We start from the raw sequence: 23,823 nt of genomic DNA on the forward strand, positions 1-23,823 counted from the left end.
TGCAGCTGCTGTGGCAACTTCCCAGTGAGAATCTAGCCTTTATCTACCCCCACCTTACACCACCCACTCCTGTCCCAGCAGCTTCCATGGAAAATTGTGGCAACAGTGGCAACCTCGTAAAAATAAAGGCTTATTTTTTAATTTTTCTTCATAAGTATATATATATATATATATGGATTAACTCACCCTGCCAAGAAGTTTCTAGCTCCCAGGCAGGGGTCAGTCTTCCCCACGAGTAATGAGTTCATCTCCTTTTCTATAGAAGCTGCCTCTGTCCGTGAAAGACAAAATTGTGACACCTATATGTTTCCCAGAAGGAAATCAATATTTCACCCTAGTATTACTTTAACCTGTTGTTAGGATTGAAAGATCACAAGCCTTAAAACTTGGAGGCAGGGGATGACACATGGAGCCAAACTCATTTTTTAGCCTATTCTTTGCCAGGAGCTTCAGGGACACTCAGCCTTAGTCCATCTTAGATAACTAAGATCTGAGTTGGCCACAGTGCAATCATGCCTGGGACTCCTCAGAATTGTTCTTTGGAAAATTCAGACCACCAGCCATATGTAAAAAGAATGTTGAAAAAATTCTTGGTGAGAAGAAGGAACAGATTACCTACCTTCTCTCCTCATCCTCATGGTAAATACCCCCAGGGTATAGAACACAAAGAGCTAGCAGAAAGAGAGCAACTGAGAAAACTAGAATTTGAATCCCAGATTTACTTTTTATTGATGTCATAGCTTTGAACAAGTTACATATCTTCTCTGAGCCTTCATATTTCTGTCTGTAAAATGAAGGAGCATGACTAGATCACTTCTCAATCCTGTGATCTATGGATTCCGTGCACATCATAGAATTTAAGAGTGTTTATCTACTCCAATGTATACCCAAAATGAATCCTCACTATAACATCCCTTAAAAGGAATCATCCAATTTCTGCTTAAAGGCTGCCAAGGACCTCTTAAGGCAACCATTCCACTTTGAACACCTGATCATTAGGAAATTTTTCCTTACAGTTGACCCAAATTTGCCTCTTTAGCACTTTTACTCATTTTTCTTGGTTCTGCCCTCTCAGCATATAGGTATCATACAAGGATTTATGTGCTGATTTGTAAAGGCTTATGGTTAATTGGAAAAGGCTTTATTAAAAACATGGCCTGGAAACAGACTTGAAAGAGGAGGGGAGACTACTTAATCTTTCTGGAGCGTGAAGTGGAGGACATGTTGATGTCAAATAGGAAAAAAGCAGCCTAACTGCAGGAAGAGTAGGAAGTCTAATGAAGAGCTACTAGTCTTCATTAGGTTAATAAATTCAGCAGACTATGCAGATTGAATTACTGGAGGAATAAACTAATCTGAAAGACCAGTTAGGAAAATGGTTAACAGTTTGGGTGAAAGATAATAAGAGCTTAATCATTAGGGAGTGCAAATTCTAGGTTGTATAAATATTGATGGTTTTATATATATATTATAAACAAATATGGTTCAGGTCCCACCATTGAACCTTGGCAAGTCACTTAACTTTTCTGTGTCTTGAGCAAATTTCTCATATAATAAATTGCAGAACAGTTTCCAGTCCACCTAAGTAGAGGAAATTTCCTCACCAAGAATTCCCTATATCAACAAAATCACAAGCCCAGACCAGAAAAAAATAATAGTATAACTAAATTTAGCATAAGATAATAAGAATGAGGATAATAATGACAGAGACATAGTGACCAAAACAGGGGAGAAGACAGTCTTCTTCTCTACCGCATTTGGTCAGACTACATCTGCAGTACTATTTTCCATTTGTAACATAGCATTTTAGGAGTGATATTCAAGTCAGCCCATTCCATTCTGAGTACTTACCAGTATTTGGAAGTTTTTCCTTATAAAGATCTAAAATCTGTTTCTCTGCAATTTCCATACATTGTTCCTACTTTATAGGAATATAACTTGAGAGTGAGAAGGGTCCTTTGAGGCTATCTTGTCTTCCTGGCCTTCTCATTTTACAAATGATGAACTGAATCCCAAAGAGGTTAAATAATTTGCCTATGATCACCCAACTAGTAAAATCACAGAGTCTACATTCAAACCCAGCTCTTCTAATCCCAAATCCACTATGCTTTCCAATATACCATGCTGCCTTCAGAAAATCAGACTGGATTGAATAAGATAACATTTGAGGGGGGTGAAACTTGAATGTAGGTGTAAAAAATTCAGGGTCAGCTAGGTGGCGCAGTGGATAGAGCATCGGCCCTGGAGTCAGGAGGACCTGAGTTCAAATCTGGCTTCGGACACTTCATAATTACCTAGCTGTGTGGCCCTGGACAAGCCACTTAATAACCCCATTGCCTTGCAAAAAAAGTAAAAAAAAAAATCAACTTCACAAATACAATGTGACAGTTTATCTAAACTACATCTGAAAGTTTTAATGAACTCTGAATTCAGTATGAGTCGATAGCTATCTATAATCATGTGATCTTAGAATCTTAGGAGAAGTCATACTGTCCCATGCAGTGGTTGAATAACATTTAGAATTCTGTATTTAATTTTGGACACTACATTTTAGGGAGACTTTTCATAAACTGCTACCCATGATCACTCCAAAATTACTTTAAATTATTGTATTTACTTATTGGTATACACATTATTTCTTGTGGGAGAAATACCATAAAAGCTTGAGAGCAGGTACTATTTTGTTTTTGTCCTTATATTCCCAGCACATGGCCCAGTGTCTAACATGGTACCAACTTCATGATTAATAAATACTTGCTGAATTAAAACTCAAGATGATCCAGAAGAGGAAAACTGGGTAGTAAAAGTCTATTCCAGGCCCCCTAATCTTAGCATTTTCTCATTTCCTAGGCTATTCCCTTAGGTGGTTCCTAATTCCCAGCTAAAATAGTCCAGCCTGTTAAGATCTTTTTGGATCCTGAATCTGTCATCTAGCAACTTAGTTATTCTTCTAGCTTCTGTCCTCCACAAATTTCGTATGAACATGTCTTTACTCTAGGCACTGATCCCTGGAGCACTTCCATCAGATTCCTTATAAGTTGATGTAGAATCATTAATGATTGTTCTTTGGGTCAGATCATTCAACCAGGTTCCAAATTACCTTAATTATACTATTTTCCAGTCCATCCTCACATTTTCCACAAAAACATGGGAGGTTCTGTCAAATATTTTAGCAAATTAGATCTAAAATATTCCCAGCCCTACCAATCTATTAATGTTAACCCTTTCCAGAAAAGAAATGAGATTAGTCTGGCATAACTTGATCTTGATTAAGTTTATCCTTTCTCTTTGTAATAATTACTTCCTTTTTAGCTGTTTACTAGCCATACCTTTGAGAGTACATTTGAGAATTTTGCCAGGAATCAAAATTAAGCTTATATTAAGTTTGTAAACTCCAATCTCTCACATTTTTAAAATATTAAGACAGCATTTGCCAATTCTAAAAACACTTTTTCCATTGACTACAGTCTTTCAGAGATCACAGTCATGCCTGTTTATTCTTTCATTACCTTAGGTTTTATTTATTCTAGACTTGAACTCATCAAAGGCAAGATGTTGCTCTCTTACTAACTACCTTTATTTTCAAATTAACAGATAAGTAAAATAATTTATTGAATACTACAAAAATAATTTATCAGCTTATAAAAAACTTTTTATAACTTTTATATCACCAGCCCATCCTATATACTAATGCCTAAATAATTTCCTTTAAATGCAGATCTGACCATGTCACTGTCCTACTCATTCAATTCCAAGATTCCCCTTTTTCTCAGAATAAAAATAAACTTTTTGGGTTTTAAACCCTTCATAACCTGACCCCAACCTATCTGCCAGCACATACTCCAGTTTTTTAGTCTTCAAGAAGGATTGTCTTTTCTATGACATGTTTTTTTTTTTTCAAAATAATGGTTAACTCTGTGTGTATGTGTGTTTTAAAACAGTTTTCTTCTTGTTCTTCCAACTTTAAGAAATCTGTACTAAATTGTAGCAGAATTAATAACTCCCCTAGCTGCAGGTCTTTGCTTGTTTTTTAAGAATTAAACTGTTGCACAACAGTGTTTTGTCTTGTCATTTTATTTCACTTTCAATCACACTTTCCTTTGTGGTTTGATAATACTAATCTTTTTTCATTATGGACTTGAATGAACTTTTAATTGCTTGACTTTCTCAAAACAGTTAGCCACCATAATGTCCGTAACAGTCATTGAAGTCTACTCCTTTGGAGCTACATCTTTTGCACATTTCCTTAGAGTATTATCCATTCTTAATAACTCTAGAATTTAAAATGCAACATATGAGAGCAATGACTCATATGTGGCACCAAATCCAGTATCCATCTGTCAGAGAACTAACCAAAGGAAAAACTAACTTAATCTAATTTCATTTTTAGTCTGCTTAAGGTCAGACATTTTCAGTTCCATTCCTTCCTCCCACTTTCTCTTGCCATACCCATCTAAGTAATCAATGGTCTTATTCTTTCTTTGAGTTTTTCTTCTCCCTCATAGAACACAAAAAACTTTTTTGTTGTCCTTACCTTGTTGGCCTTGACTCATTCTTAGCTTTAGCTCTTGTTACTCTTCATACAGGACATAACTAGGAGTAATATGCCATACTCTTTTTATCTGACTTCCATTTAGCTACCCTTATTCTTAATATTTTAATTGACTCCAGGTGATAGGACTAGGAGAGTCAGATTTCATTTGCATGTAAATGAGAGCTTCTTAACAGTTATACCTATCTATATGAAGAAGCATATTTTCAGTAAAAATACAAGGGACTACAGGAGCAGAATGTTGCATACTTGTCAAGTGTTGTCACTGTCATTTCCTTAACTTTTTCTTTGTTATAAGAGGACTTGATGAAGAAAACAATAGCCTAGGAAGTGATTGTGTTATAAAAACCAGTGTATCATTAAAAAAAGAAAAGAAAACTAATCATAACAACTGACCAAAAATGGAATGAATTTCATCTGGATAAAATTATTTTCCCCTCAGAAATATTCAGACCAAGGCTTCATATTTTCAGATATGTTGCAGAGAGGATTTCTTATCAGGTGCACTTTAGACTAGAAAAATTCTGAAGTCCTTTCCACCTCTTCGGTGACCTTGTGTCTGGGGTAGAAAGGAACTGGTGGAATATCTAATGTGATATGTTGTTCCTTATCCAAATTTTGCCATCCACCTCATTCTCAGTATTGCTATTAATGGTCAGCCTTCAGCAAATAATTATTAAGCACCTTCTTTGTGAAAGGTACTCTTGATCTCAGGAAGTTTTATTTGTAGCAATCAGTGTGTGATTAGAAGGAATAAAGGGAGATATTCACCAAACATAAACCAAAGTGTGACTAGTCACAGGGCCTGTGACAAGAATGAAATGACTGGAACATTGGGAATTAGACTTTCCTTCAGTGGATCTGGCCTTGAGTCCTCCTTGGTCTTTGGCTAGTATCTAGATTCTAGGGAAACAAATGGTTTCACTAATCTGGATACCATTGGAACCTAAGAATTACTCCAAAAGGACCTTTTGAAATAAGAAAATGGCAGGAAATAACTTTTATTTTAATTCAAAACTATAGTCAGAAAATAGGGTATAAACCCTAAGACAAGGCGCAGTCTTTAAGCAAAAACAGTAGGGCCAGAAGAACCATGGCAGATAATACTAGTGAATAGTGGTCAGTTTGGGATAGGGACATGCATGGTGAGGGGCTGCCCATGAGGCAGAGCAGAGCCCTACCTCTGATTGTTCTTGTCTATTTACCTAACTCTGCAATCAGATGTGGGACTCAGCTCCCTCACCACAATTCCTAGGCTGGGGTAGTGAAAAGAACAATAGTGAATTTGGAATCAAAGGCCCTGGTTCACATCCTTGCTCTGCCACTTACTACTTGTGTTTCTTTGGCAAGTTATTTAACTTCTCTGGGGCTCAGTTGTTTTTGTTATTGTTTTGGGGGGTTTTTTGTTCTGTTCTGTTTGAATTGTAAATTTTATTTTATCTTTCCAATTACACATGCAAAGGTAGTTTTCAACATTTCATCCATATGCAAGTTTATGAATTGCATATTTTTCTACCACCCTTCCCATGGCAGCAAACAATTTGGTAAAAGTTGTACATGAAAATCATGTTTAGCATATTTCCCTACTAGTCCTATTGTAAAAGAGAAATTAGAGCTAAGGGGGAAAAAACCATGAGTAAGAAAGAAAAAACATAAAAAAAGTTTTAAAAAGTGAACATGTTTTAATCTACATTGAGTCTCCATAGTTTTTTCCTCTCTGGATGTGGATGACATTGTTCATAACAGATCTCTGAGATTTGTATTTGATCACTTTACAGCTGAGATGACCTACATCCTTCACATTGTTGTTGGTAATGTGAACAATATTCTCTTGGTTCTGCTCACTTTACTCAGCATCAGTTTATGAAGTCCTTCCTGGATTCTCTAAAGTCTAACTGCACATAATTTCTTATGGAACAGTAGTACTCTATTACATTCATATTCCACAATTTGTTCAGCCTTTCCCCAATTGATGAGCATCCCCTCAATTTCCAGTTCTTTGCCTCTACAAAAATAACTGCTATAAAGATTTTTGTACATGGAGACTTTTCTTTTTTTTTATTGTTGTTCTCTTTGGGATAGAGATCTATTGCTGTCTGGGACACAGTTTTAAAATGATGGAGTTGAAATAGATGATCTCTGGGGTGGCTAGGTGCACAGTAGATAGAGCACTGGCCCTGGAGTCAGTAGTACCTGAGTTCAAATCCGTCCTCAGACACATAATAATTACCTAGCTGTGTGGCCTTGGGCAAGCCACTTAACCCCATTGCCTTGCAAAAAAAGAAAAAGAAAAGAAAGAAATAGATGATCTCTAAGATCCCTTTTAGCTATAAAATCCTATAAGCCTTTGGGTGCTTGTTTGCAGGGCATTATGCTGCAAAATGGCATTGGAACTGGACATAACTGATACCCAAGGATGGAGGTGGGGGACTTATAATCCTGTGGCTCTGTTGAAAGCTCCCCAGGCTCACCTGAATTGTGCACTTGCTTGCTTCCCACTGTCTAGACTATTAGGAGAAAGACATTCCAGATGATTGAGGAATAAGGAAGAAGGCTTTTTCTAGCCTTACTCTTCCCTTCAAGGGGATGCAGAATTTGCACTTTAGAGGAATTACTGATCATGATATCACAGTACAAGGCAAAGTAGCAAGAGCTGAACCCGAAGAGTGGAAATCTTAGGTAAACCATGAAGAATATTTGGTACTGACAAGAGAGCTGTTTATGATCACAAAATGTAATGGAAAGAGACCTAGACTTGAGCTTGAAAGACCTCTGACCTCACATTTACTGGCTTTGTAATCCTGAACAAGTTACTTCACCTTTCTAAACAAATTATGTAGCAATAATAACTTAAAATAAAGTATTAGTTTCATGGCTTAAAAGGTACAAAACACCTTCTTCAGAACTACCCTTAAAAATTGAGGGGGGGGAGCCAGTAGTATATCATTATTCTATTTTACAGATGAGGAAATTAAAGTTCAGAGAAAAATAGTGACTGCCCAAGGACCTCTCTTGACTCATAAGTGTTAGACACCCCACTTTCCCCCATATCTTGACTCCAAAGTCATGCTCTCCCTGCTACTCTGAACCACTTCTAGCTGTATACAGCTGCAGAAATAAACGTAAGTGGTTGTTACCATCATTGTCATCATCATCATCATCATCATCATTATTGTTATTATTGTTTGCTTTTTCATGAAAGTGGAATGGAAATAGAACTGAGAGGTAAGTGCTTTTTAGCCATAAAAAGTGCTTTTTAGCTATGGTCTTTGCATAAGTGGCCTGTGAAATTCATCCCTGAAGAGCCTAAATCTCCTGCTTCCCATATGAAGGGCTACCATTCAGGTTGCCCAGCAATGAAAAGCCAGTGTTTCATCCTTTATTGTGCTTTGCCCCAGAGGCCAGCACTAAAAGTTGATTTTATACCTGCCCTGTGCTTATTGGTTTCCCTTATGCCATACCTTATATCTCCCCAGTGTCATTTTCCATTTTTTAGAAATCTTGTTTTCAGACCCTGTAACCAGCTCTGGGCCAAACTAAACTCCTGGCCCTCCTGGGGCTATGCAGTCTTCCTCATCCTTTCCTGGAAGGATGTGGGAAGCCCAAAATCCAGAATCAGATCAAACTTATTCACTATGTTTTGTTCCTAGAGTGGGCTAGGTTGAACTCTAGTAGAGGCATTGGAAGGGGGATTGGCAGTAGAACTAATCACTAAACGATAGCCCTGGCCTTCCAGGGTCTGATGATGGAGGCAACACATGGAACTAGAATACAAACAAAGTAATTGCACAGGGAAGCTACACACATTTGAATCATTAGTGCTTTGAAAACAAGAATCTGTCATTTTTCAGCTTTATATTACTAACATAAACCAACATAGATAGAACTCTGTATTAATTGAAACTTAAGAAATGTTTGTTTGTTGAATTGGAATTTCAAAGAAATGGCTGCATGAAGTTTGAGAGAGAGAGAGAGAGAGAGAGAGAGAGAGAGAGAGAGAGAGAGCTAACAAATGATTCCTTCATCCCCTATAAGAAAAATTCAGAATCATCCAAATTCCTACAATGACAAAAATCTACAATGACCTTTTCTTTTCCCTACTGAATACTTCATACCTGTACAGTATGATAGACTAGATACTCACATATGCATGCATGTGCACACATGCAGATATACCCACACCCACTCTTATTTGTGTTATCACTCCCTGAAATTCAGCCCTACATGAAATGCTGTCCAAAGACTAATTAAACCCACTTCAACCAAGGACCCCCTCACCATTTAGGTAACACTAAACAGGGAAGCTTCTAAAACCCCTTTGGAAGAAGCTTCTTTCTCTAGGCATTCTCTTAAGGTTAACAAATAGCCTTTGTGACCAGTTTTATTATATAAGCTAGCTGCTGCTTACATCTGTAATATGTAATATGTCATAGTTTGTTGGTGGGATGAGATGACCAAAGCAATGATTTCTTCCTTGGCAAGCAGCGCAGTTGACCTTCATGTGTCAGCTCAGGCTGCTGCTTCCAGTCGCATGGTTTTTTGAACAATGAGGTAATAGATGTTTCTATAATATGACCAGTGATTCACTATCTCTGAAAACAAGGTCTTTTTTGTCATGACTTTCAGGAGAGAGAGAAAGAGTGTGTATGTGTATATATGTGCAATATGTGCGTGTGTGTGCATGCACACGTTCTGTCGTCCTCATCGTTGTGTTTGCTCCCCAGTGACTCAGCACATAAAAGAGCTGCTGGAAAGGAACACTAAGAAGAAATCCAAATTGAGAAAGAAACCCAAGCCCTATTTTGAAGAGCACGATGGTAGGGTCCATCCACCACCTCTTCTCTCAGCAGCTTCCTCTCTAGATCTTCACCATAGCAAACCTGCTTTTCTCCAGTCTCTGTTTTGCCCTCCTTCTTCTCTTAATGCTCTTGGGCTTGGGCACTAGCCTCTTCTTGCATAATTGTCTAGGGACAAGGAATGGGGTGGAAAGAGTCCATAAGGGAGGCCCTAACCCACTGGGAAAGAGAGGTCATAATATTACTATTTAGCTAAACCACTCTGAAGGTATAGCATAAAGACACGTATGCCTCTCACTTATTCCCAAGGGATCTTTTTTTTTTTTACTAAGCATTTTTTTGGTGGGAAGAGGAATTGGCAGAATGGAAGAAGTTAGTTGGATTGTATTTTTAAATTTTCCTTTTTATCTCAGATTTTTTTTTTTCTTTTCTAGATATGGTGGGGTTAGGAACTGACAATGGAGAGGGACATTTTCCATCTCTGGAGGCTGTGAGCCCAGCCCTGCCTGGCTAACTGTGCCTCTGATAGCTTCTTACATCTTGTTGCTCTAGGACATTTTCATCACTAAAATCTCTGCTTTCTGAATGAGGATGTGGGTGGGAATGGGAGCAGGGGGCACGGTGTTTTTCATGTCAAAATGTTGGTCCAGGCAGGTAAGTATCTGTCCCTGGGTACCTCCTCAAGGATGCCCAGGACTAGCCACTGTGAATTGTCTTAAGTGGGTCTTCTCTATCCATGATATAAAGTCAATTTTTCTGAACTAGAGACCAATAGTAATCTCCTACTCCTCATCCCTGTTTACTGGGTATTGGAAGCCCACTGAGTTTCCCTATCCTCCTGAGCTCCCATTTGCAGAGAAGCGCTTCTTCCCATAACACACTGTTTCTTTTACTATAGCTCAGACTTGGTCTTGCTGAGACAAATGTACAGGATTCACTGACTTTTTTCCCAGGTTTGTTGGCCTATCTCTACAGAGAGAATTTCCCCAGATTGTCTTCCTACTTCCTGTCATTCATTTAGTAAAAGAAGAGGATGTGACCCCATTTCTTAGAGGTTCAACAAAACCACACAAGCCATATTTGAATCTATAAAGTATGTGTAAATAAAATGCTTATCACCAAGAAGATGACAGCTAGAGCTAAAACCTTGGATGACAAAATCAGAAAGATCTCCAAAGATTCCAACAGGCTGGAGTGATGAGCTAAATGAAATATACTGAAATTTAATAGGTTTAAATATAAAGTTCACAGTTCACAAGATGGGGGAGATATAATACTGCCTATGAATTAAGATCCAGAAGTTTTAGAGGACTGCAAGTTAAATATGAATTAGCATAATGACATGGCAGCCAAAAATTCTAACATGATCTTGGACTGCATTCATTGAAACACATGTCCTGAATAAAGGTATCAGTTACTCCACTGTTCTCTCCCTTGGTCAGACCACATCTAAAACTTATGCATATAGTTCTGAATACCACATATTGTAGGGAACATTAACAAACTGGTGTAGATCCAGAGGAGGGTACAGGAGGACTGAACACCAGATTGTATAAAGATCATTTGAAGGAACTGGAAATTTTTTAGGAGAAGAGTCAGGATAGCTACCTTCAAGTATTGGAGAGGCCAACATGTAGAAGAAGCATTAAATTTAGTGCACTTGGACATAGAGGGCAAGAACTAAGGGCCGTGAATAGATTGGAGAACTGAAGATTTTAGCTCCATAGAAAGAAAAACTTGTAACAAGTTGAGCTATCTAAAAGGCAGTGGGCTGCTTTAGGATAGTGATCAATTTCTCATCACTGAAAGTCTTCAAGGAAAGACATAAATGACCACTTGTCCAGGATTATTGTAAAGGCTAAACCTGTTCAGGTATAGTTGATTAACAAGCAATTATTAAACCCCTACTTATGTGACCCTGCATTGTACCAGGTGCAAGGAATTCAAAGAAAAAACACAACAGTCCCTGCCCTCAAGGAGCTTACAGTTTCTTGGGGAGGGGAAGGGATGATATGCCCTGATAAGAAAGTAAATAAATTAAAATTTGCAAAATATATCTTTCTAGATTTTCTAGACATTCAAATACTCTACATTCCACCCTTACTGACCTTGTTGCAATTCTTTCATTCCCTTCTCTTTTGTATCTGCACAGGCTTCCTTGTATTTGCAGTGCCCTCCCTCCTTGTCTGACTTTATTCCAAAGCTCAGATCCTATGTGGCCTTTCGTGATCCCCCCATCTGCTAGTAGCATTTCTCCCCTAAAATTACTTTGTCTTTATTTTTTTATGTCTCTCTATATACTTAGGAGTATACAAACCCCTATAGAAGAATGGAAGAACTGTTTCATTTTTGTCTTGACCTCCCTTGTACCTCACAGTGCCTGGCTCACAGGCACTTCATAAATGTTCAATTGACTGTGACTACATTCTGGGACAGAGTGCTTTCTAGTGTGCCATGCTGAAAAGCCTGGCACCCCAACTTTTCTGTTGCTTCTCTAATAGGGAGAAGTTGGGTGCAGTCTGAGAATTACCCTTATGAAATCCTAGAACATCTCGAAAGTCTCCAGTTTAGGAGTTCTTTTCAACTTATACAAAGTAGTGGAGGTGCTGTCCCTCATTGACAGAGCTAGGAGAAATGTTCCTTAAAGATGTCCCCTGTGGAATTTTACACAACTAGAAATGCTATGATCCCAGAGTCCTTTTGGGACCTCAAAGCAGTCTTCAGACCATTGAAGAGCTGTGTCTCAACAATACAAGTATGGGAGACATCTTTCTCTGCCTAAATATCCATGTGAACTATTTCTACCATGCTTTGAAAAGGTCCTTGATGAAGTCATAAAAAAAACAATAGCAGTGGAAAGAGACATTTAAGCTCAAAAGCTCTCTAGGCTGACCCCCAGAATGGCCTTGGCATCTCCCTCCTACCTCTTCCCTTCCTTCTTTCTACTCAGGCCCCTGAGGACACCCTCTCCTCACAGAATCCAGGTCCTCAGAAATGGAAGAAACATCAGAGGTCGTTTAGTCCAACACTTATTTGAACATATTTTAAAACCTACAGGTGGTCAATCAGCCACAACTTGAAGATCTTTATGGTCTTCACTGCCTAACAAAGTAGCTCATACCACACCGTTAGACTGTTAGAAGTTTCCTCATATCAAATTGATATGTCTCTTTGTCACTTCCACCAATTGTTTCTGGTTAAACCCTCTGGAGCCAAATAGTGACTAAATCCTCTTCTACATGACAGTCCTTCAGATATTTGAAAAAAGTTATCATGTCACTTCTATTGTCCAGGAAATATAACCCTAGTTCCTCCTTCTGTGGGATGGTTTCCTGCCCCTTCCCATTTGGATTCCCTTCCTCTGGATGCCTTCCAGCTTTTCAATATCCTTCCTAAAATAGAGTGCCCAGAACTAATCAAAATATGCTAGGTGTGGTCAGACCAATGCAGAAATTACAGAACTATCACTTCCATATTATTCTAGTATTCTGCCTCTTTGCCCAAGCCCATGTTGAATATGACCTCTAAAACTGTCCCTATCAGCTTCCTTCCTTCTTATGAGGTCTCTACCTAGACCCAAATTCTCAGCTTGCTTCCTTTGTGTAGAACTTGTTATTTTCCTCTGTTTGGAAAAAGAAAACTAGCTTCAGAATCAAAGTAACTGCCTCAATGAATTATTGAAATAGTAGAGATGAGGTCTGAAGATGTCCTTAACCCTACCTCCTGCCATAGGGGGTCATATATGATAAACTGGTAAAATTATACTTCACCAAAGATCCTCTTGGTTGACATGTCTGCTCAAGTTATGACCTTAAGATTGCCACAGAACATTCATTTTAATTTATTAATTTAATTTATCAAGTTAGTCAATATACAACTACTGCCTACTGTGGCATAATGCAAAGGCATTATTTGTAAGATTAGACTGTTGACAGAAAGGAAAAAGTCAAAGATAATTCAGTGATGTTCTAAGTCTAACTGAACCAAAACTGAAATTTCCTCTGCCACATCCCCAGTAAGTGGTCATCCATTGTTGCTACAGGGATCCCACTGTCAAGTGAACTAGCTGATTTTATTTCAAGACTAGACTCAGGTTAGTAGAATCAGGTAATGCGATCTAAACTAGGATTCTGTTGGCAGTAGGGCTGGACCAAGGATGATGATGGCAACAACTGACATGTATATGTTTTGCAAATAGTTTTGCAAATATTATCTTACTTGTTCTTCCCAGTAACCCTATAAAGTAAGTGCTGTTATTCCCATTTTGCAGTTGAGGAAACAAACACATTAGGTAAAGTGACTTGCCCAAGATCACACAGCCAGGAAGTATCTGAAACTGGATTTAAAATCAAGCCACCAGCTGCCTCAATGTGACTGATCCCAGGGATGTCTAGACATGACCCACTAAGGACCTGGCCAGTCGTTAGAGCAGCTCCCAGACTTCAGGCAGGCAGCCTCAAAGAGAAATCCTGCTAGAAGAAATACAATGTCCTGACAGAGCAAAGGGCAGAAAAGCAGAACCAAAAATGATAACTACGTATCCTGTGTCTCTTAACACCAAAATTTACCAAGCATTTTCTTTATAATGTCCTTCCAGGGTAGGTCAGCCTAGGTCTATGGATGAGAAGAACCAAGGCTCAGGCAAGTGAAATGACTTGACTAGGGGGTCATCTTCTGAATCCCAGTCCAGCTTTCTTTTCCCTTTTTTTTATAGTTTATTTATTTTTGACATTACTGCAGTAATCTTGTTGTGAAAGTAAATATAATTCCCTCTCCCCCCAAAATGATAGAGAAACCTCAAGAAAAATCAAGTGAGGGAAATAAAAAGTATACTAAAGTCTGTTCAGATACCATTGGTTCTGTCTCTAGGATGGCTTGCATTCTTTATCATAAGTCCATCAGAGAAGTTGCTTCAATTTTTTTTCCCCACAGTTGTATTACTAGCTGTATTTCCCTCCCCATCCCCATTTATTCTATTCTCTCTCTTTTCTCCCTTTCCCTCCTCAAAAGTGTGTGACTGACTATCACCTACACTCCCCCTTCCCCTCCCCCTGTCCCTTTCCTCCCATCCCCTTCCTCTCCCTTTTCCTCCAGGGTAAGATAGATTTCTATACCCTATTGAGTGTGAATATTATTTCCTCTCTGAGCCATTTTCATTCCCCCCCCCCACTTTCCCCTGCTTCTACTCCATTGCAAAAGCTTTTTTTTTTTTGCCAATCCAGTATTCTTCTGCTGCACCCCACCAAGTCTTTAGCCCTACTAGCAGACAAAGGTGGCACCCGCCTTTACTTGAACCTCTATGAAAAGATACCCCTCTGCCCCCCCAAAAAACTTGAGAATCATCAGTGTATCTATGGCTCTTACTCTGAAATCCACAGAGTGTCAGTGGGTGGATGTTTATATGAAATATATTCATGCACACCCACACTACACTTATCTTCTGGTATTCATAGATGCCAGACTGTGTAGACACACCTACAAACCAGTATAGCCATATTCTTGTGCCCACTTAGACTCATCACATGGACCATCACTCCTCACCTCTACACAAACAGTCATGCCACACTGGCACTCCAGCACTGCCATCCCATTTCCCACCTACCTCCTCCATGGTTGGAGGATCTAGCTCTTATTTCCTGAAGGTTACTATCTCTGCAGAAATTCTACCTTAGGGTTCAAGTCATGGGTTGGGATTGAGGGAGTTTTTTACCCTTCCTTTCTTTCCTTCCTCCTTCCTTCTGCCTCCTAGAGCTAAGTTGAGCTGGATCCAGCTTCCTTCATGAAGCACAGAGGCTTAACTGTGTTTTGTTTTGTTTTTCCTTTCAGGGGTGGCGATAAGCACATATGCCAAGTATTGTTACAACAAGCTCCAGAAGGCTGCCTTGACAGGAGCCAAAAAGGTATTGGTCTCTTTCCTTTTTTTTTCCACATTGGCTCTCCCCAGGACTGGTAGCCTGGGCCTGGGTTGAACAAAAGAATGCCCCAGGAACAGCCTCTCCAAGGAGCTTTCATCACACTTGTTAGTCTCAGAGGGAAGGAGAGAGAGACAGAACATGTTCGTGGTAGCTCATGGCCTGGTCAGTGGGAGCATGCCTGCACAGCCCTGAGGCCCTGAGGAGTGCTCATATGTGTGTGTGTGTACATGTATGTTTCATCTTCCTTCAGATTCCCGCCCAGCCTCCTCTTGGAGAGAGCAAACAGATCCCATCCTGGCCCCTTCCAAGGCAAGCCTTTGGAAAGGCCAGCTCTGCAGCCAGATTTGGAGAGACAAGCTCCAGATATGAAAGCTAAGAATGCTATTAGCAAAGACAAGTTACACATTCCAAGGCCAGAACAAGGAAAAGGGAGGGATCTCTGAGAGCTGGGATAGTCAAAGTTTTCCTGGATGAGGTGTTATTTGAGCTAAGCTGTCAAGAACAAAGAGAATTCTGCTAGGCAGAGAAAAGAAAGGAGGTCATTTTAGACAAGAGCCTGCTACATGCAAAGGCTGGGGGGGGGGGGGGGGGAGAATGTAAGGCACCTTCAGGGAACTCTACGGAACTGGCCTGGTTGGGTTAGAGGGTTCTTGGAGAGAAGCTGGTGTCAAATTAATGAGACCCAGGATACTCCAGTAAGTCATGTGAATTTGGTCCTACAAGCTACAGGGTGTTTGGAAGGTGTTCAAGGAAAAGATCAGATATCTCATCCCCAGCTCCAAGTCACAGTAACTGACTCCAGCCCTCCACACATGTAATTCCCTTGCTTTTTTGAGGCTACCAGCCTATAAGAATCCAGATCACACTGATAACAATAATAATGAAGATACTTGAAGGCTTACAGAGCACTCGCTGTAGCAATTAGGCTAAGGGCTGTTACCTTCACTGTGGCTCTTAAGCATTCTACAAAGATCTCTTTCCACTGTATGATGCTAAGCAGACAAAGCCAAGATGCTAAAAAAGACAAGACTATACCCAGAGACCTATCCAGCAATAGGCTTTTGAGGAGAATCCCTGGTCTCAGAGCCTGAAGCCCTGTGAACATTTTCTCTGCTTCTGAACTCCTTGGGAGATGCCCTTGCACCATCAACACCACTCCCCCAGTTACTTAGGGAAGTATATTGGGGATCTGATTTTAGAGGATAACAGCAGTGTCTACTTTGACCACGTGGTGGCAGTCATGTTCCCCAGCAGGCTCTCCATAGAAGTGCTATTGAAGGGTACCAGATAGAGCACCAGCCCTGGGATCAGGAGGACCCGAGCTCAAATCTGTTCTCAGACACTTGAGAAGTTATGTGACCTTGAAGAAGTCATTTAACTCTGACCACCTTGCATCTAGGGCCATCTCAAGTCATCCTAATTTATATCTGATTCCTGGACCCAGATTAATGAAGGAGAGAATGAGGCTAGTGATTTAGCACAGCCATCACCTCCCTGATGATGTGGTCTTCTTCAAGAACAAAGGACCATCATCATCATCATCATCATCATCATCATTGTCATCATTGGAAGTGACAGGATTTAGAGTTAGAGGGGATCTAAATATGTGCTGATAACTATTTAACAGCTGCTGGTGAAAGAGTGTATACAACACACAGTCTACAGCTTTCTCAGTCAACAAAACAGTAACTGATTTGTATTTTGCCCCTTTCCATTCTATAAATGTTCTCACTAAAACTTGAATAGTCAAGTCAGAGCTGGGTCCAGCACACCTCTTTATCCTGAATCTTTTGTGTCCCCATCCCTGATGTGTAGTAGGAATTCCACAATTACCACCATCATTATATTAAAAAACACTGTCGGGTGTTGAGAACCCAACATACACACACACACACACACACATATATCTACTTCCTGGTACTTTTTGGTCCAGTTACACTGACATCCTTTCTATACTTTGAACAAGACATTCCATCTCTTGATTCTTGGCATTTTCACTTGCTGTGAAATATTTTCACCTCTCTGTCTTCAGTCTTCTTTGACTTTCGTCAAATCCCTGCTAAAACCCCACCTTCTATAGGAAGCCTTTCCCAACCCCTCTTAGTTCTAATGTCTTCTCTCAGTCCTATTTTCTGTTTGTATGTAGTTATTAGTATATTGTCTCCCCCATTAGATTTTGAGCTCCTCGAGGACAGAAAATGTCTCTTGCCTTTCTCTGTCTCCCCATCCAGTTCTCAGTACTGAACCTGGCAATTAGTAGGCAATTTATAAATGCTTATTAACTGAAAGAAATAGAATAAGAATAGACATTAAAATAGAGAGGGAAAATACACCCCTACCTTAGAAACAAGCTTGTCCAACCCCCTTATTTTACAAAGGAGGAAAATTTGACCTAAGGAGGTAAAGATCTATCCAAGATCAAACAGGTAACATAAGAACTAGAACTTGAAGTTCCTCACTTCAAGTCCAGTTCTTGTTCCTCTATACTTTCTCTAGGCTTATGGTACCTTCTAATTCTCGATGTCTTTTCAAAGATACTGATATGGCTTACTCAGGAATAAGCCATTTCTTTTAGTTCTTTTGAATATAGGTGATTTGAACTCATCTAAATAATGATAAGTCAGCTAAATGGTCTCTTACCATCTACTTTCTTGAGTATCGATTTTTTAGCAACAATTTTTGTTTTATCCTTTACAGTTCAAAGATCATTTACCTTGACAGATAAAACAGGAACAAAATAAGTGTTGATGATGATCCACCTGTCCTTCTTTAGGCCAGTCTTATCTCTTCTTTGAATCTCTCCTTTTCTCCAGTATAGTTTACTTGTTGTTGGGGTTTTGGGGGGTTTTTTTTAGGTTTTTGCAAGGCAGTGGGGTTAAGTGGCTTGCTCAAGGCCTCACAGCTAGGTAATTATTAAGTGTCTGAGGTCGGATTTGAATTCAGGTACTCCTGAGGGCCGGTGCTCTATCCACTGCACCACCTAGCTGCCCTATAGCTTACTTATTACCCATACTTTGTATATTTGTTTTATTTCTCCTTTTCTATATTTTTTCCTGTTAGCACTAATGTTTTTGTTCCTACTTTGGAGTTAGTCACTATGGTATCTACTACCCTTGGTAAAGTGATCTTGACTTTATTTCCTGGGCAAATTCTAGAATTAATAGCCAGTTTTATCTTTCTCCCTTTCTTTTTAGTTTGAAACCAGTACAGATTTATATATAGCAAGTACATTGTTAGTAGGTCTTTTTAGATATATTACATATCTTGTTCAGGAGACAGTATTTCCAAATTTAAGCCATAGGCCAGAAGTCCAGATTCTATTCTCAGATAACCATCTTATCATTTCCCAGATCTGCCTTTCTCTTCTGAATTCCTTGCCCTTGGTGTGCATCAGTGATGAAAAGACCATTTGTGTACCTAAGAATATGCATTTCTTTCCCCAACTTCCTAATATTTTGCAATGCTTTCTTGGTTCTTTCTGATAGTAATATTTTCCTCTACATCCATCAATAGAAGGGCATAGTAGATCATGATACCAGCTGTACAAATCATTGCTCTTCCTTACCTTAGTAGATACTTTTCCTGAAATGTGAAAAAAAAAATCATCCCCTATCAACTAACCCTAATGAAGCCGTCCTTATTTCTGGGGCCCAGCCCAGGCCAATATTCACACCTTTTCCATCTCAGGTAGGATCTGCCAAAGCTTATACTCTGCTTTATTGTCATAGTGACCTTTGATCATCTTAATCCATAGCAAGGCATCTTTTGCTGTAGGATCAGTGGTGTAGGGTAAAGAACTGGGTTTGGAGTCCTGAGACCTAGTTTCAAATTTTTTGTGACCTTTCACACTGGAAGGAAACAAATTGCTGACCTCTCTGGGCTATAGCTTCTTCATCTGTAAAATGAGACTGTGTTTTGCTGAATAATGTCTAAGAGCCTTTCTAATTCTTACAATCATTATTATCCATTCATTCTTGCTTATTTGGTGGCTAGCTGAACAAATTCTACCCAAAGATGTAAGGGGGGGCCAGCTAGGTGGCGCAGTGGATAGAGCACTGGCCCTGGAGTCAGGAGTACCTGAGTTCAAATCTGGTCTCAGATACTTAATAATTACCTAGTTGTATGGCCTTGGGCAAGCCACTTAACCCCATTGCCTTGCCAAAAAAAAAAAATGAAAAAGGGTAAAAACATCACTTGTACAAAAGTATTCAAAGCAGCCCTATTTGTGTTGGCAAAGAATTGGAAATCAAGTAAATGTCCTTCATTTGGGGAATGGCTTAGCAAACTGAGGTATATGTATGTCATGGAACACTATTGTTCTGTTAGAAACCAGGAAGGGGGAAAATCTTATCACTTTGTGCCCAATCACTCAGGAAAAGAATAATTCAAACCAATGCCCAGTTGAACCTAGAAGTTCATAAATGACTCCTTTTATTCCATCTTCCATCACTTTCTCTTTCATTTTACCTTTTCATGTATAGAAAGTGGGGGGAGGGGATGAAGATTGTCTTCCTGGTATTATCTAGTCGTGGCTGGCCCCAGATTCAAATCTTTGCTCTAACACTTGATTCTTGGCAACTCTGTGACCTTGGGGTAAGTCACTCAGTATCTCTTTGCTTCAGTTTCTTCATATGTAATGAGATGATTGAACTAAAATATCTGAGAGGCAATTAGGTGGTGTCATGAATAAAGCATTAGAGTCAAGAAGACTTGAATTCAAATCTGTCCTCAGATACTAGCAGCATGACCCGAGGCAATTCTCTTCTCTCTGCCTCAGTTTCCTTAACTCTAAAAGAAATACTGATAGCACCTACATCTCGGATCAAATGAGCTAATATGCATAAAGCACTGGGCCTGACATGGTAGATGCTTGATAAATTCTTGTTCCCTTCCCCCTTCTTTTCCAACTATGAATCTTATGATTCTTGAACATTATTAGAATGTCATCACCTTGAGATCAAGGACTGGATCTTTTTGTTTGCATTTGTATCCCCAAAACTTAGAAGAATGCCTTTGTTTCTTTCTTTGCCCCAGATCATAAGTGTGACAGCCAAGACTCAAGCCAAAATATTCTGTCTTAAAGACCAGATACATTAGACCATGGCTCTTCGGCCTCCTCTTTGGTCCCTTGTCCCTCTCTCTCATTCTCTGGACAGACGATTGCTGCCACTGTCACTGGTGGCTAATTATCTCCCCCTCCACCTTGGGGAGGGGGGGTCAGACTTGAAATAATATATAATACCTTTTCAAGAGCCAGATGTTGTTTCCCAGGTGGGTTTTTGCTCTTGGGTCTAAGAAACAGTGCTGATGTTTGAACATCTTGGTTTAACTCTTGTGCTTCAACACCCACAAGGGCATCACCTGGAGCTTTTCACATCTCCTCCTGCACAAGGGAGCTCTGGGATTCAGAACCTCAGAAATGAGGTGATGGTCAGGTATTTCAGGCACAAGGCATAGCCCAAGCAAAAGCCAGAGGAGATGGAAAATCAGGTGTTCAGAACAGCAAGTGTGGAACACAGGGAGTAGGGAGGGAAGATAGAAAACAGCTGGAAAGTTAGCAAGGGGACAGATTGTAAATGACAAACAAAAGTTTGTGTTTGATCCTTGAGGTAATAGGAAACCCTGAAATTTATTGGGAGGAGAAAGGAAAGGATAACACAGTCTTACTGAAGTGTTAGGATAATTACTTTGGCAGCTAGATAGATTGGGGAGATGCTTGAAAAGCATGTTGAAACCAATTAGAAGGATATAGTGATACTCTAGTATATATGTATGATAGTGGCTATGCCAGTGGAAGGAAGGGTTATATGCAAGAGGTACTGTAAAGGATAGAAATCATGAGATTTAGAAATTGATTGGATACATGGAATGAATTAGAGGAAGAAGCAAAGCATGACACTGAGCTTTTCAGCCTTGGGGGATGGTGAATTAAAGACTATAGGGTTCAGGGACAAGGCAGGATGAATTCTCTTTTGGACACTGTTCTCCACCCTTGAATATTTTACCCCCTTTCTTACCACTCTAACATACTCGTCCTTAACTAGAGATCACTCTCACAATAAATAAACTTTTTCTATTCCTGCTTTTCCTGCCCCCATGCTGTTGCCTGCCACTGGAAGAACTCATCAAATTATGCTGACAGGATCAACCACAAATTCATCTTATATGATCTCATCTGAACCTTCCTTCCTACAAAGGCAACCCTTTATTCCCTCCTCATTAAATGTCTAGCATACTCCCTTCCAAACCTTTCTTTTCCTTTCTCCTCAGGCCCCCAGGATTGTTCTTTGCCCTCCAGTAGATGATTTTATTAAGAAACACAAAGACATTTATCATGCAATCTTCCTTCTCTCTTACTCATCTCAAAACCTTTCTATTTCATCCTCCATTCTTCCATCCTTTGCTCTAGTTTCTAAGGAAGAGATGACTGATCTTGTCCCTTTTCATATCTTCCTCGTTCCATCGATCCTTTTCTCTCTCATCTTTAATTTTTCTCTGTCTCTTCCCCTCTTTTCTACAAACATATCCAGGTTTCTTAAAGCCCAAGAAAATCTTTATCTGACCCAGCTATCCATACTCAAGTTATAACATAAATGTGTCTGCATATAAATATGTATTTAATGTGTATATAAATACAGCATGTATGTACATGTTTGTTGTTTTTGGTATATACATAAGTGTGTGTGTGTGTGTGTGTGTGATTGATCTTAAACCTTTCAGTGCTCAGCACTTAGAAAGAACTGTCAGTACTTGCTAGCTCTGTACTTACTATCCATGTGCTAAACCCCTTTGCATTCTGGCTCCCCACATTACCATCCTATTGAAATTGTTATCTCCAACATGATCAGCAATCTTTTAACAGCTAAATCTGATCATTTCTTCTTTGTTCTCATTCTCATTAGCCTATATTCTCCTTTTGACATTGTCAACACAAATTCCTGCTCGATATTCTGATCTTCCTTGGATTCTGTGACACTGCTCTCTCCTAGTTCTTCTCCTGTTTATCTAACAAATTCCTTCTTAGGGGCCAGATCATCAGCCATCTCCTGGCTGTTCAGCATAAGCATTCCATAAGACTCTCCCCTCTGTTCTTTTCCCCTCTTGTTTCTCCCATGTGTACCATATCCTTTAGTGATCTCATCAACTCCTGATGGTTCAGATATTAAAAAGATGACTCTCAAATACATCTCTGCAGTGCTGATTTTCCTCCTTTCATCTGAAAAAAGTAGACTTGTGAAAGATCAATATTGTTGAACCAGTAGTGTGACATAACAACCAAAAAAACTCATATAACATCATACTACATTAGGAAAGGTATAGTGTCCAAAACTTGGAGAGCCACAGTTCTTTCTGAACAAACCACTACCAAACCATTCTGTTCAGTTATAGGCACCATATTGTAACCAGGATGGTGAGGTTTCTCAAAACTATAGCAAATTAGAACTTGGGATGTTAAGGCTGAAAAAATACGGCAACACATAATAATAGTCTTCAAATATTGGAAGAGGGATTAGGCTTGTTCCTCTACCTAGAGGTCCAAGCTAGTCACACTGGGTAACAAAAAATTGAGCCTCCTAGAAGTAACATGGGATGCTGCTGTGGTTCACCTTCACTAGAGATCTTCACATGAAAGTTAAAAGACTTCACTCCACCCGCTATGGTCCTTGAACCTTGTGTTTTTTCCAGAGTTGTTCCTTAGGCACTATGATCATATGGATTCCCATTCCCTTTATTATGTCTCCCTCCCAGATTTCCATATGTTTTCCCCAAGTTCTGTGGCATCAAGTTGCTCTGAAACCCTATTCACTGTGTTTTTTCAACATATACACACCTTCCTAGGGCCTGAAGAAGCCTAACATGGAAGAAATCCGACATGCCAAGAATGCTGTGTTCAGTCCTTCCATGTTTGGCAGTGCCCTTCAGGATATCCTGGCCATGCAGAAGGAGCGATACCCTGACCGGCAGCTGCCCTGGGTTCAGACACGACTCTCCGAGGAAGTGCTGGCACTCAACGGGGACCAGACTGAGGGCATATTCAGGTACCCTGGGACAGGGCTCAGTGAGGCGGGGCCATACACCCAGTCCTTTGATGAGTGCCCTGTTCCCTATGGGGGAATCATGGAATTGGAGCCAGTTTCAATACATTTGAAATTTGGATTTAAATACATTTCAGTACATTTAAATTTGGGTTTAATTCAAATACATTAAATTTGGATTTAATTCAAATATATTAAATACATTTCAGTACATTTAAATTTCAATTTAAAGTCAGAGGACCTGCATCCAGATTTCAGCTCTGCCACTGTGTTAAGTGAAAGATGAAATGACTGAGGAAACAAAGGTTCCAGCTTGTACCTAAGTTGGCTTGGGCAAATTACTTAATTTTTCTTGGGCCTTAGTTTCTTCATTTGTAAATTAGAAAGAGTGAACTAGATGACCTCTAACTGAATAAATGAATTAAAAAGCATATATTAAGTGCTTACCAAATGCATATTACTAAGGATATAAATAGAAAAGCAAAAACACATGGAGCTCACTTTCTAATAGGTGGGCACAGTTG

At 39.5% G+C, this 23,823-nt stretch overlaps 1 protein-coding gene across 6 annotated transcripts in view; it reads left to right on the forward strand.

Annotated features, from left to right (window-relative positions):
• Window positions 1-23,823, forward strand: part of ARHGAP39 (Rho GTPase activating protein 39) — a 350,961-nt gene that overhangs the window by 315,283 nt on the left and 11,855 nt on the right. For 5 of the 6 annotated variants that reach the window (XM_074202986.1, XM_074202985.1, XM_074202987.1 and 2 more), the window contains 3 exons: window positions 9,277-9,369; window positions 15,175-15,248; window positions 23,103-23,302. In XM_074202986.1, the coding sequence (XP_074059087.1) occupies window positions 9,277-9,369; window positions 15,175-15,248; window positions 23,103-23,302 (367 nt within the window). The remainder of the gene's footprint in view (window positions 1-9,276; window positions 9,370-15,174; window positions 15,249-23,102; window positions 23,303-23,823) is intronic. The other variant, XM_074202989.1, reaches the window with a different exon arrangement.

This window comes from Macrotis lagotis, chromosome X, assembly GCF_037893015.1.
Source record: "Macrotis lagotis isolate mMagLag1 chromosome X, bilby.v1.9.chrom.fasta, whole genome shotgun sequence".
In the NCBI taxonomy this organism is placed as follows: domain Eukaryota; kingdom Metazoa; phylum Chordata; class Mammalia; order Peramelemorphia; family Peramelidae; genus Macrotis; species Macrotis lagotis.